At 38.6% G+C, this 19,787-nt stretch overlaps 1 protein-coding gene across 2 annotated transcripts; it reads left to right on the plus strand.

Annotated features, from left to right (window-relative positions):
• The first annotated feature begins 557 nt into the window (after positions 1–557).
• Positions 558–13,454, plus strand: HMCES (5-hydroxymethylcytosine binding, ES cell specific). Of its 2 annotated transcripts, none has more exons than XM_007421903.4 (7): positions 558–1,036; positions 1,858–2,068; positions 6,017–6,160; positions 7,803–7,922; positions 9,028–9,197; positions 9,741–9,933; positions 10,486–13,454. In XM_007421903.4, the coding sequence occupies exons 2-7, from the start codon at positions 1,886–1,888 to the stop codon at positions 10,693–10,695; spliced, it is 1,020 nt and encodes a 339-aa protein (XP_007421965.1). In that variant the 5' UTR covers positions 558–1,036; positions 1,858–1,885; the 3' UTR covers positions 10,696–13,454. The 2 variants fall into 2 exon arrangements, with proteins under 2 accessions (XP_007421965.1, XP_007421964.1); XM_007421902.4 differs by having other exon boundaries at positions 559–1,077; positions 10,486–13,453.
• The last annotated feature ends 6,333 nt before the right edge of the window (positions 13,455–19,787 follow it).

The following is a 19,787-nucleotide window of genomic DNA, read 5'->3' on the forward strand; positions in this document are numbered from 1 at the left end:
CTTAAATCAGCCCTTCTGATTTAAAAGTGGAAGCTGTAGTAAAAACTATAATAAAGTTTTTAAGGACATATTGAAGCATGCTCACTGAATGTACTGGCTCGTTTGATTTTTTTCAGGAATGATTAAAAGAAAAGCTGGCAACAAATTGACAATATGCATTTAATTATAACCTACAGCTACTATACCTGGGTTGTAGACATATGGATGACCATAGATTGGCAGCAGAGAGTTAGAAATGTTTGTTTGTTCGTTCATATGTACCTAGCGGGCGTCCGGAGCTTTGCACTCCAAGCATTGTAGTTCTGACACAAACGTTACACGTGGAGTTAAGATACTTCTGTAAAGACGCTACGAAATAGAGAGGAGTGACATATATATATATATAATGGATGTTTATTAGTAGATATATGTCTGTACAGGTATGTGATCCTAGAAGGATTCTCCTGTCTTGACTTTTGAACCGTAATCCCTCCCGCCCCCACCCGGCCTATTCATATCCTGATTTCTAGGCACTTAAGTCTGGGAATTAAGTTCTGCTTCCCGAGCCGGAGCGGGGGAAGCAGACCAGCACAGGCAGAAATGCTCTTCAGGATCGCTTTGACATTAAAAAAAAAGTTTCCGGGATTAAGACCTGGAAGCAGTGCGCACCGACGGGGAGAACGCGCGTCTCCGCGAGAGGGCGGAGGCCTTTCCACGCTTCAAAGGCGCGGGGGTGGTAGTGGAAATTGGCTGCCGGCCCCCGTTGGGCTTGGCTGCGGAGCCGAGCGGAGGTGAGCGGCGGACTTCCGAGGCGGCGTTTGAACAACAAGCTGAGCTACAACAGGAACCCCCGGCCGGGTCGACCGCCAGAGGCTTAGGGAGAGGAACGCCGGGAGGCGGGAAAACCCGGGCGGGGAGGCCCGAGTTTCCCCATCAGAGGAGACTCCCTTTTTGTCCTCGTCGCGGCCGAACCCGGGAGGCTGAAAGGGGCGACGACGGCGGGGCTGCGGAAATGATTTCTGACGTGCTAGGGAAGCCTTCTGTGTAGCTGGTCCTGGTGAGCCCCAAATCTCTTTCTTTCAACCCTCGGTACCTCCGGTAAGAAAACGTCCGCGCGCCTTTTCTTGCTAGCTTTCTTCCAGGTGCGGCTTGTACTCTTTCTGGTGCCTGAACCAGGGAAGAGGAGGAGAGGTGGAGAAGCCTAAGGTGCTGAAGAAGCATCTCTTCCAAAATTTCTGGTCTCTAACGATTTATTGTCTGCATGAGGCTCCTCTTTTTTGAACAGAAGGGAGTTGGGTGGTAAGAGTTTTAACGGTGAACCAAAGGGGCACAAAGGATCCCCAGAGAAGCTGAATTAATGGTTTGCACTGGTCTTCCCTGCAGGGATCTTCATCAGAATTGGCCTTTTCAAACAGGGTCGACTTCTTCACGATGCAGACTAACAAGAGAGAAAGTTTAAGGCCTAATTGACACATCTGGAGGCTGTTACTTGTTCTATTTGTATTGAGATAATGTCTTGCTAATTTTACTTTTTAATTTTATTATTCACTTATTACTGTGGAGTCTTCTAACGATGATGTAGCAAATTCATGGAAAGTGTGGTGAAGCAGCAACACTTCAGAACTGCAGCGTGAAATAGAAAGTAGTTTTTCACTCAGCGCTTCAGTGAGGGAGAATGAGACCCCCTCACTTTGTTATGCTTGCCACCTTTAGCTTTATTTTTTCTGTTTTATTGAGTTTATTGTAATTTCTTTGTTGTGAGCTGCCTAGAGTCATTGAGAATTGGGTGGTTTACATGTTTAATTAATAGTGATCATTAGAAATGTATGAAATGAATTGATTTCCAGATACATATGTTCCTAAAACACTGTTTTGTAGGCCACTGTTTTGTGTGTACTGTGGAAGAATGTGTGGACGGACAGCTGTTAGTCTGGGAGCAGATCGTCTCCGCCGTGCCTGTGCCTATCACAATAATCAAGGGGAAAGAAAGTATCCTGAATGGAAAAATGCTGACAAATATAGCCCCTCCTTCAATAAGAGCCCACAGTCTAACAGTCCCGTGCTTCTCTCCCGGCAACACTTTGAGAAGGTGAATGTAACGTTACTTTTAAAGTAGTTGTTCACTGCACTCACTTTCTATTCTCTGACATTTTTACATTCATGGATCATTCTAGCTAAAGCTGAATTTTTGTAAAAAAAAAAAAAAAAAAATCACAAGTGTGTTTTGTGTGCTCTGTGGCATTCTGTAGAACATTAGCATTGTGTTGTTAAGGAAGCCAGTTATAATTAATGCTACATCTGTGATGTTCTCAAAAAAGAACTTATAAAGAAGCAGTGCTTTTTAAAATATCAAACTGGACATTTTTACACATTTTAGCCATGCTTTATTCAGATATTAATGCCAATGTTACCTTCTCTGAAGCTCTGAGAATAAGGCTGGATGGGAATAACTTCCCAAGTATCTTTTACTTGCCTCCTATATTGCTAAGATAGAGAATCATAGGGTTAGAAGAGACCTTTGAGGTCTTCTAGTCCAACCCCCTGCCCAAGGCAGGAGTCCTTATACCATCTTGGACAAATGGTTGTCCAATCGTTTTTTGAAAACCTCCAGCAATAGAGCACCCGCAGCTCCAGGAGGGAAGCTGTTCCGCTGCTTAATAGTTCTCATTGTCAGGAAATTCCTCATTTCCAGGTTGAATCTCCCTCTGATGACCTTCTACCCATTGCTTCTTGTCCTACCCTCAAGTCCTATGGAGAATAAATCAATGCCCTCTTCCCTGTGGTAGCCCTTTAAGTATTGGAAGACTGCTATCATGTCTCCTCTCAGTCTTCTCTTGGTTAAGCTAAACATACCTAGTTCCTTTAGCAGTTCTTCATAGGATTTAGCCTCCAGACCCCTTATCATCTTTGTTGCTCTTCTCCACACTCTTTCTAGGGCCTCAGCATCTTTTTTGTATTGTGGTGACCAGAAATGGACTCCACAATAAATAATTCTCTAATTATCTCCACAGAGAAGAGAATGTTTATCCTTCAAAATGTTGCTGGACTCCCAACACTAATCAGCCCCAGTCAATACCACTAGTTATCAAGGATGATGGGAATTGGAATCCACTTATTTGGAGAACCATAGATTATATTCCCTTATGCTAAAATAAGGTCTTGTTGTTGCAACAGAATATACTGTAGGATTATGCCAACCCACAATGTGCATTCCTTTTGACACACAACATGTGAATCTACAAAAAATAATGGTTTTAGTGACATGAAATGACTTCTGGTTGAATGTTAGGAGGAAAACATAATAAAAGCATAACAGCAGTTAAACTACCTAGTGGAATGTTGGGCTCCCCATCACTGAACGTATCTGAAGATCTGAGCCTAAAAATTGTCCAGGAAAGTTTTGACTTCAGGACTATTTGGCAGTTTTAAAGTTGTATGAAGTTTCTTTTCAGGTTGTTGAAGAAAATGAGAAGAAAGGATTTCATGGTTCTTCCTCCCTTGTCTCAGACAATGAGCTCAAATATTTGTGTTGATTATAAATATTGAGATGAATGCGCCAGTTGGAATCGTACTCATTTACATAGGAAATTTTTCTAGTTCAGATTTTTCTGAAAACCCACATCCCTGGATGAGTTCAAGCAGAGGTTAAATAGCCAACTGTTAGTAAAACTTGCAAGGGGTGTTTTTGATTACTTAAATGGGGCCTTCTGGTTCTATGAACAACCTATTATGTCTTGCTAAATCATAGTTTAAAGAATTATAATTGTGAAAGTTGACTAAAAATATGCATTTCAAAAAGTTAACTGCAGCATCATTCTGTAGAAATAACCAGCCAACATCTGCATGTTGTGTACATATAAAAACTCCTTGAAAGTACAGCAATCTCAGGTCCAATGCCATATTAGCCTTAATATCTCTTGATCAGTAAACTTGGATACATAAAATTATGTCGTGCCCCAAACAAGTAGTTTCCAAATTTTTCAGTATGTTTTTTAATGAATTGCTATTTGAGATGGTCAGATAAAAAGTGTTCCTTGAAAATAAGGAATAGTGGCCTCTCCCATTAGGAGTAATTACTAGTAATCTGTAAGGGAATTTTTTGGCATAAGTATTAACTTAATGCTGCACGTCTATTTAAATGAATTCATAATATTTTAGGATTTTTCATGGTTTTCAAATATACATGCTGTTGTAGTAGCTGTTAGATAAACACTCACATACACATAGGTATTTGAGGGGAGATGCTGATATTGTCCATTATATAATAATGCTAACTGCTCAGATTTTAAAAAATAATACTCAACCGTGACATGGTTTTACTTGTAGTTCAAAACAAAGATGTTTGGCATTTTAAAATCATTATCAGATCACTGCACGCACCCAAACATGAAACCTCATATAAGCATAACGCTTTTTCAAACTATTTCCTCTTTCATTTTCCTGCCTAAATGCTCAGGATAGCAGACTACAGAAGTTTTAGCAGTTCATAAAGTCACAAAGAGACAAAAATAAATCCAGTTAATAAATATTGCCATACAGCCACATCATTTTCTGTTCCTGTAAAGGAATTTTACCAGTGGATAAAATGGCAGATGTATATGTTTGCTCATTATTCTGGCCCCTGCTACTTGTGCCGCTACACTGGCAGTTTCTCTGTTATGCTATGCTTCACAGGCAAAGACAAACAGTAAAAAATATTTTATCCTTGGAGAAAAAGATACGTATGTAGGAGTAGCAGGCCGAAGACAAGACAAAAGGGAATGGGCATGCTTGAGGGGAAATAGATGACTAAATGTTGTATTGGTCATTTTAAACAACTGGAGTACTGCAACCCTTAATGGTAAAAGCACTGAAACTGATCCACAGGACATAATGAATATAGAACTAAAAACAAAGTTCTCAAACATTTTTTGATATTTAAACTTATATGTATATTGTAAGGTTTCAAACAAACAGTGTTGGGCTTTTTAAAAACTGAATTTAAAGCAATTTAGAAATCACGCACAGGGTAGTGCTGAAAGTGAATTTGATTAAAGAGACAAAAAGAAGAAATGAAACCCGTTGGTCTGTTTCAATTGTTTTAACTGAGAAAATTGCAAGAAATGACTCATATAAGTAGTGGAAGATATATATATATATAACTGCATTCTCTTTACTTCAGCATGATTCTTCTCCTTTGTATTGGCTTTGTCTGGGCTCAAACCAAGCAGGTTGAGCCTGATTAGTATTCAGATAAGAGACAGCCTGGAAATTCTATGACTGTTTGTTAAAGTTGGAAATTGAAAAATCCCAGAAATCAATATCAACCCACTCCATATTGTTGCCAAGAGAACTACACAGACACATCTGTGAAATCACCAGGAATGCAGCTCAGCTTGAAGGAGACTTACCTTTTTGGGGTGTATTTTTTGGAATATATGGAATCACTGTGCACTCCAGTATATCCCTGAAACAATTATATAAAAATAATTGAACTTTTCTAATAATGCCAACAACTTGGCTGCCTCCTTTCAATTATAGATTTTGCCACACATTCTTCCAGTAACTGAGCTGCCTAGTTGACTCTTGTTTTTTTCCACAAAAACTAGGGCTACCATATCTGGTCTGCAGAAATCCAGAAGATTACCAGATGATAGCAAAGAGTTTTCAGTAAACTTTGTCTGAAGTTCTACAGCCCATGAAATCCCTAACAAAGACAAAGAATATCCATTCTGCTCAAACTACCTATAAGATATAAATACACAGAATCATATATTCTTAATTGGGGAGAATTGGGGAGTTGCATATCCAGGCAAGTGTTGTGCACATCAGTAGCTGAAACTCTGCATGTGGCCTCTTTTTTAAAAGGTATTTTTTCTTATTGATTTTCCCTTTTAAGCAGCTGATTAAGAGTTTTGCTGTTTAAAACATATCAGTATTCTCAGTACCAGGAGTGATATGCACAGAGTTTTGGAAGAGTCTTTGATTGCAGAGTAATCTTTATTCTAGGTGTCTATGTATGCTTCTTCACAATATTTCTTTTTCTGGTTTATGAAAGGATGCCAGTTCTTCTGAGCGTATCCTTGTAGCCATGCGTTGGGGACTAGTTCCAGCTTGGTTCAAGGAAGCTGACCCATCTAAAATGCAGTACAGCACTTTCAATTGTCGGAGTGATACCATGATGGAGAAATTCTGCTATAAGGTTAGTTGTATAATCTTCAGTTTGGAAAAAAAAAATTATTTGTCTCCCTCTGGCCATGGCCTTTATGACTTTTGAGTTGAACATGAAAACTGGAACTTTGTCTAATATATACTACCAACATCAAGATGCTGCAAACCCTGCATCTTAATTTTTCTGAAAGAGAAAAGCCCAATAGGTGATAGCATTTCACATGCTGTGCTTGATAGAACAGCTTCAAGATAGCCTGGTTTCTGTGTACATTAGATTAGAGAAAATACTGACTTTAAGACAGGCCTTTAGAAATACAGTAATATAAATAAGTCCATAAAAACTAATATAAAGGCTGAATATAACTACTATTTTCTACAATTCTCTCCTTTTCTGAAGGATCAGATTATTACATAACAATTAAACAGAATCAGGAAGTGATATACACATGACTAAGGAAGCAGATACCCTCCTGGAAAACGAACTGTCTTTGTTCTTCTCTACAGCAACAGATTACTTCAAGCTTGCTCTATAATGACTTGGTAGCTTAAGCAATATTGTGGTGAACTGCTTAGCCCTACCTTACTTTTGCTTATTTTTGGTCTGTTTTCTCCAGTTGCTTTTTCCTTCCTTTTTTCCCAGACCTCATAGAATTGGGGTAGGGAATATGAAAACTAGAAATGCTGCAATCTATTACAAACAAATAAGGTTCTTAAGCTTTGCTTGCACTGCTGTTTTATCAGTATAGTTCTGGAAGATGAATGAAATGCTGATTTATTCTCATTAAGGAGCAGAATCTCATCAGGAGCATACCAGGGCAGAAAATATCTTATTCCTCTGATCATTTATGAATCTGGAAGCTGAGTTCATAATTTAGATTTGAAGTTTGACATATTAAATAAGTCAGGAGCCCCAGGATAAACATTTCCACCTTGGGAATCTCCTGATTTATTTAGCTGCTCTTCCTTGTGAAAGAAGCCTTGTTCCGAAAAACAAGCCAGAGTTCTGAAGAATTCTGGTTTTGCATTTTGGTTGAATACAGGCTTCAAGATAGCCACAAATATGTCTGATGAATAAAGATAACACCACTGTTCATGCTGTAGAAAATTCACATCTGTTAGTAAAGATTAGCTATTTTTGGACAAAATACAGTTCTTCATTTCAGCAAAGAAATCACTCCTGTATTTTAAGTTATGTAGTGTTTATTTTCACACAACAGTGAATGTTGAGGAATCCCTATATGGATGTCAAGATAAGTATAATTATTAAAATTAGGACTTTGCAGCAATCTGGATTTGAAGGAGCGATGGTGAGGTGGAGCACAAGTGTATGCTCATGTAGCGCCTGTCAGCACCTCTTTAAATCAAATATTTCTTTTCCTGGGATTGAATGACAGTGATCAAGCACACACAGGAGCTATACAGCAGTTGTTGACAGATGCTATGGGAGTGTCCTTGTGCACTCTGAACCACCTTTTCCCCTTTGAATCCTTATTGCTGCACAGTCCTAATTAAAACTTAGGGTGAACTCTTGCTCTGAATATGATTTTATAGATTCCCTTAGGAGATAGTATTACAATCTGCCAGTGCCAACCATAAAATGCATGCTTTTAAATATATTTGAAGTTAGCATTGAATAGATTGCTATTTATCCTGCTCCTCTCTTTTTTCCAAAGGGTCCTTTCTTAAAAGGCAAACGCTGTGTGGTGCTGGCCGATGGCTACTATGAATGGCGACAACATAATGGACAAAAGCAGCCCTATTTCATTTACTTTGCCCAGACTGAGCAGGAAATGGTATAACAACACTGTAATGTATTAATCTTCATATTTGATGCTGATACTTTTTTTTAAACCTGTCCCCAAATATTACATTTGTCAGAATAAAATGGACGGGACTGTGCTTTGTCATTTTCCCCTTTTTGCTCACAGCTGCTGCAGCTCAGGTTGAGGATGGTCATATCTAATCCTGCTTGCTTAAGGACTGTTGAGTTGGGGAAATGTGGTATTCCTAAGCCTACATTTTACTTATTGAAACACTTACTTGAGTCCCCGGGGATTAAACAATTCCAAACGTATCATTGGTAAACTATACAACAGTGGAACTTATACACTGCTCAATTTGACATTTCCAGGGCAGTTTAAAATAATGAATAAAATATATTTAGCAAATATTTTATTTGCTAAAAACATCATAGCATGGATAAAAGTACATAATGTGAGAAACATCTGGAAGGATAAACAGGGCTTTGCCTAGCACTAAAAGAGAGTAACACAGACACAAAGCAAACTTTCCTGAGGAAGTATGGTAATGCAACTAAAATTACCAACCTTGCTTCATATGGCAAGGTAAACCAGGAAACCAGGCTAAGCTGTAAACATCTTATTCTATAAAGATATTTAAACTGCATTCTGAAATCAGCCATGGGGACAAGTCCCAGCACCTGATTTTAGCTACTAAAAATTGGTAAATTACTAATGAAGACCTTTGTTTTGAACCATATGCAGTTTCTGAGCGGTTTTCAAAGGTAATCCCACATATGTTATTATGCAATAGTCAAACTAAGAAATTATCAGAGCCTGGACTGGCAAACAGTTTTTAATTTAGGCAGCTCACAAGCTTAATTTATAAAATGCATTCAGTGCCAGTGGAATCACTTTGTTCTTTAGTGTCAAAACCTTGATTTATGAGTTGAATTTTAGTTATTGTGGTATAATTATAGTAATAGACTCAACAATAATTTGATGCTCAATGCAGCAAGATAATGGTGCTAGTTAAGAATTAAACTGATGTTCATCTACAACAAGATGAAGGTGAGAGATCCAAAGAGGTGATGTTTAGTCTGTTTAAGAGGAGATCCCATGCTGCTAAGGTTTTTTAATATATTGTTTGCATTTGCAGTTCACCAAACCAGATACGGAAGATGAGGTTGAAGATTCAAAAGTCAGGAAGCTGCTTACTATGGCTGGAATTTTTGATTGCTGGGAGCCCCAGAAGGGAAGAGAAGCATTGTACAGTTACAGTATCATCACAGTAGATGCATCTGAAAGTGTAAGATCCATCCATCACAGGCAAGAGAGAACATATTTATTTATTATTATTATTTTATTTATTTATTAAATGTATATGCTGCCCATCTCCCCCAGAGGGGAGATACAACATATTGTAAAATGGAATAAGCTAAAGATAATGCTTCATAAATTGCACTTTCCCTTATCTAATTTCTTTTTGTATTTACCACGTAGTATGCTTATTTTTAAACATAACTTCAAATAAAGGTCAGAATATGGAAGTTTTATCTAATCTTATAAAATTGTCTCCTTAGAAATGGGCATCTATGCTGACTTCTATTGCATGACTAGTTTGAACAGCAGTAAGAAATAAGCATTGTTCCAAATCTTCTGCATTGCTTTGTCAGTTCAATCCTTGGAGAAATTGAGTGAGCTTTGAATTGAGGGTACTGCAACATCAGACCAATTTCTTTTGCTGAATTTGATCGGTGGAATCTGGTTCATGCTGATATTTGGCCTTTTATGTTTTCTATTAATATAGGTTGTGGACTAGTTCAGATGTTTCTTTCCACCACTAAAATCTTTATCTTTCTTCTTGCCTAGGATGCCAGCTATTCTGGAAGGGGATGAGGCAGTTAGAAGATGGCTGGACTTTGCAGAAGTACCCACAGAAGAAGCGCTTCAGCTTATCCAGTCCACAGAAAACATTGTCTTTCACCCTGTATCAACAATAGTGAACAATTCCCGAAATAATTCACTGGAATGCATTTTACCCATTGAACTGGAGTTCAAGAAGGTAAGTTCGCATTTCCTTTTCTAGGATATATTTTCAACTTCCCAATCTATTTTACAACCCTGGAATTACAAGGCAGTCTCCCATCTAAGTATTAATCAGGGCTGACCCTGCTTAGCTTCTGAGATTGACTAAGGTGCTGCTGCTACCTGCTTAGGCTAAGCATCTCTGTGTAAAAGTAATTGTTACATTGATGTTACTGATTGCATAAAATTCAAAGATGGAGTTCATGTACATCTTCTGCATCTGTATCCTGTTCAGTTCATATGCAAAAAAGATTGTTTATGATCTTCATCAAAGCTTCCTGAATAAATTGGGGGAGGGGGGAGAGTGGGATCCTGATGAGCTGTAACTGAGATCAGCTCAGATATAAATTTGTTTTCCATGGAGGAAGTGGTTTAGGAATTTTATTTTTCAATAAAATATATTTCATTTCAACAAGTTAGAATGCTCCATGAAACCACTAGATCATAGTAGCAAAATTCACTGAACTAGTCTGCAATTTTTGATGGACTAGTCATAAAAATCTTATTTTTCTTATTCTGTATCTTCCAGAATACCAAAGTTAGTGCAAGCAGCACAATAATGCTGAACTGGTTAAAAACCAAAGGCCCCAGGAAAGATGACAAGGATGAAGACAATTTACCAAAGTGGTCCAGCCAGTTCATCCAGACACCACCATCTAAGAAAACGAGTATAGACTTAATGCACCAATGGCTCAAAGAAGATGGAGAACCTTCTGCAAAGCATCCCAAAAAACAGTGATATCTTGGTTGTATTGCTTATTACCAAGCCTGTTTTTAGCCTAATAGGTTCTTACATATGGAGTTATAGCAATATTTAAACTTCCTGATTTAGATTATAATGCAGGACTTCAGGCATGCTTACTTCCTAATGTTGAGTAGATGGGCTCTGACATTTAACATTTAGTTTTGTCTGACACAAATAGGGGTATGGTTGTTAAGTGCAGCATTGACTTTACCATGCCAACTTTGAGAAGGCAACAGCGTCCCGAAATATGTAAAAAGTGAAGGGTTTAATCCTTTTTTTCTTCTCCAAGGACACAAGCAGAGATTTGGTTTGTCATGGTTACTGTCGCAGTATTCATTCAATTCACTTTGTGGATTGCTTCATCTTTTATGGAAAAAGTAGGTCACTGTTAATGCTGGAGATTTGCTGCTGCACAATGAGAATGATTGTTTGCTTTATTCTCAAGCCAGTTCAAACTTTTGTCCTTTTTTATCTGTTTTGGAACATGTGGAATATCATCTTCAAGCAGTTTTCAAATATAATTCCTATTGGTTGGGAAGCTATTCCAAAAGGAGCTTGTTTCACTATTCTGGATTTACTGTACTTTCCAAACCTGTAGTGGTATTGTTTAACTAGCTCATCAAAGCTATAATGGTGATCAGGCCACCACTGTAACTGATATCTTGAGCAGGTGGTAAGAGGGGATAGAAAGACTGTTTTGGGGGGCAGTCAAGATAATGTGGTAGTAGTAGTAGTTGGCTGTATTAAGGATAACTGACACTTGGTAATAATGCAGAATTCTAAACAAAAGCTTTATGAGGTCCAGAGACAAGGACAAAATTTGAGCTGCTTAAGATGAGTCACGCTGGACTCAAGGCAAAGTGTTGTTGTCCAGCCTAAGAGGCATCAGGACCACTATTGTCAAAAGAATGGCTAGGTGGTTAAGATGGTACTTCAAGAGAGAAATCCACCTTTATGCATAGGATCAACTTATTCCACTCTCCAGAGAGCTAGAGTACTGGGCCTGAATAGGCCTGAAATTCATGCAGGAAAATACTCCTGACAGTGATGGGTTCTTTAAAGTGCTATACAGAGAATTGTTCCAGTGAGAAATGAGTTTATTTCCCTGGGAATGAAAGGGAAAGGATTACCTCAGACCAACATGGGAGAGGCTGTACCTGGAATTCCATGCAGCTCTTGAAATTGGTTGGTGATCTCTGTACAGCCTTACTATACAACTACATCAGAAATCTATTTTGTCCATTTCTTGGCAAATAAGAGACTGAAACAAACGATAAATATTCAGAATATTTAATTTTATATAGAAGACTATAAATCCTTTTGGGTAGAACAGAGTTCCTGTAAGCAATCTGCTGAAATGCATGAAATACCATTCACTAGAAATAAGGTTGCAAATTTGGGACATTTTTAAAGTTTTTAATACACAGACAATGCTGGAAATATAAATGAAGACTTTGTTCGGAGTTAAACTTATTTTGACATCATTAATTTCTTAACTTGTGACAACAGCTATAGAAGTAAAAAGCATTTAACTATCCCATTAATGTTTTTATGCATAGTATAATTCCTGCTAAATCCTAAAGTACAATTACATTGAGAGTCACTGTGAATAACATGTCTCCCTTATCTTGATAAGTATAAAAGTGAACATTAGTATATATATTCAGAATTCTGGAGATTTGATTATTCAGTGCAGGAAGTGTCCCAGTCCTGAAGAGTTTGTACTTTTGCACCAATTCCATGTTGTAACCATTTTGAACATATATGTAGCTTGTGCTATCCCTTATAGGCTTCTTGTGCCACCATTGGGAATGGTGCAGGGTTCTCTTTCCAATTATTTAAGAATAACTACACTAGAACTGAGGAAAGCAGGAGTGTTGTCTGTAATCAGGTCATGGAGGGATGGGAATTTCTCCATGGCTTTTGCAGAACAGTGATTGGCTCCAGAAACACACAGAGCTCTAGCCAAAAATTGGCATGACCATCTCTTTCCATGAGCGGAGATGTTATGTCAACACTTTTTTGAGGTGGGTCTTTTTGGCCATGGCAAGAGTTTTGTGTAATTTGTTTTCCTTTTGTGTGTGTGTACTAAATTATAATTAGGGGAACAGGGAGAAGAGACTTTTCAATATTAGTTGTACATTTGGTAATATAATTTGTAGAGTGAGTGCAGCTGCTGTTGAAATAGCTGTCTAGAAAAAAATCGGTACATTAGGCAAGTAGCTGATCATATTTCTTCCTGCTTTCTAACAGCCCAGTTTATCAAATTATTCCAGAATTTCTCTTCCTCACTTAAATGTGTATAACCTGGGTATAAGGAAGTATCCAATAACAAATCTTGAATAGTAGTTTGATATTTTATTTAGTTCCAACCTGCCTTTCATTCAAGAGCTCAAGGTGATGTACACAGAAGTCCCTATTTTCCTTAACAACAGTAATCCTGTGAGGAAGATTGGGCTGAGAGATACTTGAATATGCTTCAAGATTTGTCATAGTACGAAATGGTAGACAAACATGTTAGTAAATCAGGTATTAATTGCCCCCAGTGCCCAATCTGGCATGGGTGATGTGATCAGTTTTTATGATTATTATTGCTTGCACAGTCAGCCAGTTTAGACTAGATTTGGCTTTTTTATCCACCTATCAAGTCTTCCCAAGGACCTGGGATAGGCAGATGTTGTTTGATGGTGTTAAAGGTATCTTCGCAGGATGTAAGCTATTCCAAGTAAAGCTGCCTTTACTGATGGTGACTGATGGTGATTTTGTCAATGCTGATGGTCTTCAAGTGGTGCTACAGATGTTTTGGGTTGCACCCAAGGTGCCTGTTACTATTGGTACTATCTTTGCTTTCTTTTGCCGCAGTTGTTCTATTTGCAGGTCTTTGTATTTTGTGATTTTCTCCAGTTCTTTCTCCTCTATTCTGCTGTCTCTGGGTATTGCAATGTCCGCTATCCAGACTTTTTTGTCTTTCTTATCAACAGTTGTTAAGTCTGGGGTGTTGTGTGGCAGGTGCTTGTCTGTTTGAATTCTAAAGTCCCAGAGCACTTTAGCATCTTCATTTTCTATTACTTGATCTCTTTTGTGGTCCCACCAGTTCTTGCTTGCAGGCAAATGGTATTTCCTGCAGATATTCTAATGCACCATTGTTGCTACTTTGTCATGCCACTGTTTGTAGTCAGTCTGTGTGATCTTCTTGCAGCAGCTAATTAGGTGATCCACTGTTTCTTCAGCTTTGCAGTGGCAGCATTTGCTGTCTGTTGCTGTCCTCTCAATTCTGGCTTTGTATGTGTTTGTTCCTAAGGCTTGGTCTTGTGCAGCCAGAATTAGCCCCTCTGTCTCTTTCTTCAACTTTCCTGCTCTTAGCCATTGCCAAGTCTTGTTGTTATCTGCTTTGCCTGCTAGTTTTTTTGTGTACTGTCCATGTAATACTTTGCCTTGTCATGTGGCTTTTCTATTCTTCATCTGGTCTTTCTTATAGGACAGTTCAGTCTCTTTGGTATTCAGTAAGCCTTCATGGTATATTAGCTTCAATGCATCTTCTTCACTGTTCTTCAGATATTCTTCTAATGCCCTTTTTTCTTCTTCAGTTGTGTGGTGTACTTGCAACATTCCACACCCACCTATGCTCCTTGGTAAGTAGAGTCTGTCAACATCACTGCGTGGATGGAGGGCATGACCCATTGTCATTATTTTTTTTGTCTTCCTATTCAGGGCTTCTGGTTCTGCTTGAGTCCAGTCCACTATTCCAGCTGTGTATCTTATGACTGGAATTGCCCAGGTATTGCCTTGCCCAGGTATTGCCTTGATGGTATTTCCTCCACTGAGTTTGGACTTTAAGATCTTCACCCTCATGATGTATTCACTACTAACCTTCTTGATTTCAATGTGCTTGATGTTGTCAGCTTGAAGGATGCCCAGGTATTTGTAGTGATCTTCATCCAGACTCTTGATGTTATTTCTATAAGGCATCTTGATTCCTTCAGTTTTCACTATTTTTCCCCTGTTGATGGTAAGGGTGGCACATTTTTCCAGTCCAAACTCCATTGCAATATCTTAGCTGTATATTCAGACAGTGTTGAGCAGCGATTCTATTTCAGATGGTGTTTTTTCAAACAGCTTCAGAATGTCCATGTAAAGGAGGTGGGATAGCCTGGCAGATGTTTTTGATGTTTGATAGCCATGGCCTGGCTTGTTCAGTATGCTTGACAGAAGAATCAATACAATGACAAATAGTAGTAGTGATAGTGAGTCTCCTTGAAAGATTTCTCTCGATATTAACCTCTCCCAGTCTATCACCATTTGCCAGCAGCTGTGTCTTCCATTGTGCCGTTGATCTTTGCACAAAGCTTCTGATGTTTTTACTGACTCCTGTTGTTTCTAGGCACTTGATTATCCAGTCATGTGGCAGAGTCTCAAATGCCTTCTTGTAATCAATCCAAGCTACATTCAAGTTGGTCTTCTTTCTCTTGCAATTTTCCAAAATCATCTTGTCAGTTAGGAGCTGATCTGTTGTTCCTCTGCTGTTTGGGCAGTTTCCTTTCTGCTCAGATGGAAAGAGCTTGTTTTCAACTAGATGCTCTTGGACTGTATCAGCTACCACACCAGTTAGCATTTTGAAAGTTGTTGATAAACAGGCAGTTGGCCTGTAGTTGCCTAGTGCTGCCCCTTTTGTTAGATCTTTCATTATCAGGTAGGTTTTGCCAGATGTTAAACAATCTTCAAATTCACTTCCTTGTAGTATGTTGTTAAACTCTTGGCAATGAGTGGGTACAGACCAGTCAGATGTTTCAACCAAAAACCATGCAGTTCATCTTCACCTGGTGCTGACCAATTCTTGATCTTCCTTGCCCTTTCCTCCACCATTTCTGCTGTTTTTACAAGTTCTTTCATTTCAGCTTCTTTTTTATTCTTATCCATCTCCTTTATCCAAACTGCATTCTTGATGTATTTCTTTGGGTTGTCCCATAGCTGCGCCCAGAATTGCACTGTTTCTTCTTTGTCAGATGTTGACTGATTCATTGCAGCCTTTCTATTTATGGATTGGTAGAAAGGTTTCTGATTCGACTGAAATTGGAGATTGTGCCTTTAGTGTGCAATTATTACTGTTGTTGTTGTTATTATTAGTATAATATTCTTGCTCTCATCTCTTCCCCAATTTTACCACTGATTTGGCTGAAGACATTTCCTACTTCCCAAGCTCTTCTCATTACTATATTTTAGTATATCTCATCATATGAATGCTTCTTTTCTGTTTGCCTTCTGTAAAAAAACAGGAAAAGATAGTCCTCGCTTGCCAACTGCCTCATGCGGCAACCGTTCAAACTTACGACAGTGCTAACAAAATAACTTACAACCAATCCTTGCATTTACGACCATTGCAGTGTCCCACAGTCACGTGATCACCATTCACATACTTTACAGCTGGCTTGCAACAAGCAGAATTAATACAGAAGGCGGAGGTAAAATCATAAGTCACAGTCACGTGATTTTTCGCTTACAACTGAAGGGAAAGTAAGATTGTAAACCCAGTTGTGGTCACATGATTTTCCGCTTAGCGACTGTGTCATTAGTGACTGCGTTGCTGGTCCCAATTGTGGTCACTAAGCAAGGACTACTTGTACTTACGTCTCAATCGTCAAAACTTCATAAAGGCTTTTCTTCAATTACAAAAACACTCACTTATCAATATAAAGGCCTAACATTCCAGCAAGCTTTTGCTCCATATCTTTTTTTCCTAAATGGATAAAAGCTCATGTATATCTGTTAAAACTGGAGCAGTTGGCTTAAAATAAGTTTCTTTTTGATAGTTTTTATAAGGTATATGTGTTTGATTTATAAGGGAGCTAAATGAGCAGCAGCAAAAAAGTTCTCAAAATGAATTGTATCAAACAATGAGTGGATCAAGGCCCATCTGAAATCCTGTAGCAGTGGGTACAGTAAAAAGAGCTCTGTTGCCATTGTTTCTGCACAGGGCAGGCTTGCAAAGCTTTTCTGTAGTATGTAGCATCTCTTCCATCAAGATGTTGGAAGATGAAAGTGAGAACAAGTTGGAGGCACACTGAGCAATCCATCTTAGCCCAGTGCATCTTGGGAAGCATAAACACAATTAACTTAGTAAAAACCAGATAGATTTAGTGGAGAAGACACCCTATTCATCTGTATTCCAAGATGGAATAGTAATAATTCAGACATCTTGTTCTGAATCTCTTCACCTTGCTCGAAAAATCACAAATTGCTGAGCTAATTTTCTAGGTATCAAGTTAAAGGAACAAGTACTTTAGTGCCTTCATTATTAAATGTCACAGGAATATTTTCTAAGCCTAGTGTCCTGAGAAGAAAACAGGTTACAAAATATATCAATAGTGTGGACTTAATGCCATATTGATGGATTGAGGCAATCCATCTAACATGGAGACAGGTCTGATTCCTTCCTATAACTTGCCTCTCCATCAGGAGCCCATCTTCACCTCAACTTAGCTTGGCTACATCTAATCCCTTAACTTCTAAGAGGGCCACCCACCCAAATGTTGGTAACCTAAGGCAATGGCTGATCTCCAGCCAACAATCCATGTGAGCAGGATAGAGTCAACATAGATTATATTACATGTACAAGCAGCTATAGGACATATCAGATAGTAGTTTAACATGCTGCCCTCAAGTCTGTGAAGAAGCATAAAATATGCCACTATAATTTTGCTCTGTCTAAGTGCTAATGAGACCAATAAATAGAGCTGTGCTAACAGCTCATTGCAGGGCAAATTAAGGGACAATGATTAGTGAATCTCCTGCTAGTGGAAAAAACATCCACCAATCACTTTCTCTAATGGTGACTGAGGCTGGGGGAGGAGGTGCATTTTGAGATATGATTAGAGCATTGGGTTTAGCCATCTGGTCTGTCAGAACTTGATCTGCAGGGTGAGTGGGGACCTTCTTTCCAACTGTTTATCGATCAATCCCAAAAGAAAGACCTCTGGTGTCAACTGTATATTAATCTTTAAAATCTTCTGAACTAGTATATGTATATGAATCCATAACTTTCTGTCTTTTTTGCATGTCACCAAGCATGATAAAATGTCCCCTCCTGTTCACATTTCCAACATAAATTTGAAGGCTGAAGCAGGACTTCCTCACTTCAGCCAGGGTCCCCACCCCACGTGAAGTGCTTCCACACTGGAATCATATTGCTGAAGGGATGACAGGCATGCCACTGACCACTCTTTATAAGCAAGTATTCATAAACCAGAAACAACTGCTTTATAATCCAAACTTGGAAAAAGTGCAGCAAGCTAGGATCCCAGTTTTTTTTAACATTATAATGACCTTTTGATTTCTGATTAGTTAAGGGCAAATGAAAACTCTCTTCTGTAGTTTTGAAAGATACCAGCATAGTATTCTTCTGCATTTTTTTGAGTCTGTAGATTTGATGGGAAGGAATGAGTAACGTTCGATTTTTCTGATTCTATCTCCATGTTCAAAGCTGCCTTTTTAAACGCAATTCCTTCTGTTCTCCTTAGCAGCATTATCCTAGATCCTGGAACTCTGAAAAATCTCCAAATCTCAGCCTGAGACTGTTTACCTTCTAAATCTTTTTGGCAAACAAAAAACAAAAAAACCCCCCACCCTCCCCTTACTGCTTTGTTTCAACTGTAGATACAGACTTTTTAAAGCCAAGGAAGGTTTGCCTAGTTATCTGATTGAGGAACTGAATAAGGAACAGCAAATTTCCATTCTCTTTGCCTTCTCTCTGGTCCTTTGGATCCATTCCCTGATCTGAAATTGCAGTTGACTTCTGGTGGCAGCACTGTGATTGTTCATAAAGTCAGCAGGACCTTCGCTCAACCTGAAGAAAACCTTCGCTTCACCATTCTTTGTCAGATACTGGAGGCATGTAAGCCTCGTTATTTTGTCCTTGTGCGCTCTCTCCACAATCTTCTTTATTTCCCTTCACTCTATGTCAACATAACTGGTTTCTGTTTGTTTTGGGGTTTTTTGTCCCATTGAGCAGGAACATGCAAGGAAACCCCAAATCCTGAAATTTTAATGTGAATGTTTAATATATTAAGTTTTACTGGTTTGAATGGAAAACAGCCCACCTGATCATTTCAACTACCAATCAGTACTTTAGATGGGCCCCCACTGCCCTCCCCTCAAAAAGCCCTTTTAACCCCTGAGTTTGGAAACATACTTGGTAAGCTTTGGGGGTTTTGCAAGGAAGAGATGGTGGCCCATATTTAATTTTCAGAAAGAGACCTGCAAAAGACTGAGGCTTATAAGACACACCATTGTCTCAAAAACTTTGTAAAAGGCAAATTGCCACTTGCTTAGGGGAAAAGACTTTGTTTACACTCAATTTCTGCAAAATGTTCCTGCAGTCTAGTAGAAACCATTAGTGGAACAATTTTTGGAATCCTGATAAAAGTCTATAATTTGTCCACGGATTTGCTGTGCTCTTTGTTTGCCTTTAGCCAAGGAAGATTTTCAAAAATAATGTGTGTAAATTGTGGCTGCTTGTCTATATATAGGGAAAGTTGGGAAATATTAGGAACTAATCTCTACAAATGCACACATTCCACATGGATATACAGTATTTATTTCCCATTTGCTTCTCCCCATAACACAAATATAGTTATAGGCAAGAAAATAACAAAGCATTTTATATTTCTTCAAAAACCTTGAGTGGACAGTATGCTGCTTATTGCTGATCCATTATTTTCAAAAGTGCAGGTGTAAAAGTATTATTTAAAATGCTGCTAGGTAGTGTCACTCCACATTCAAGAGCCTCCTGACATTTTAACAATAGTTCAGCAGAATTTTGCTTGAAGTTCATCTCCCTGCTTCTGGGTTGAGCAATTATCCATGGCAAGTATCCAAGCCATAGCTATTACGAAATTAGGTTTCCAGAAGGAAAACTAAAACTGAATCGTCCACAAAAAGGATGTTTAGATATTGGACAAATAAATGCAAGCTGGAATACCAACCTAACACGCTCTTATCAGCCCACCAAGTTTCGTGACAAAGCTGGTATTTCTTTACACTGACCTTTCATGACCGTGTACCTTACAGGGCGATCGGGCAGTACTGATCCT

Source organism: Python bivittatus, unplaced genomic scaffold, assembly GCF_059951505.1.
Source record: "Python bivittatus isolate LINGU-HERP-01145 unplaced genomic scaffold, Pbiv_v1 ctg000080_np1212, whole genome shotgun sequence".
NCBI classification, from domain to species: domain Eukaryota; kingdom Metazoa; phylum Chordata; class Lepidosauria; order Squamata; family Pythonidae; genus Python; species Python bivittatus.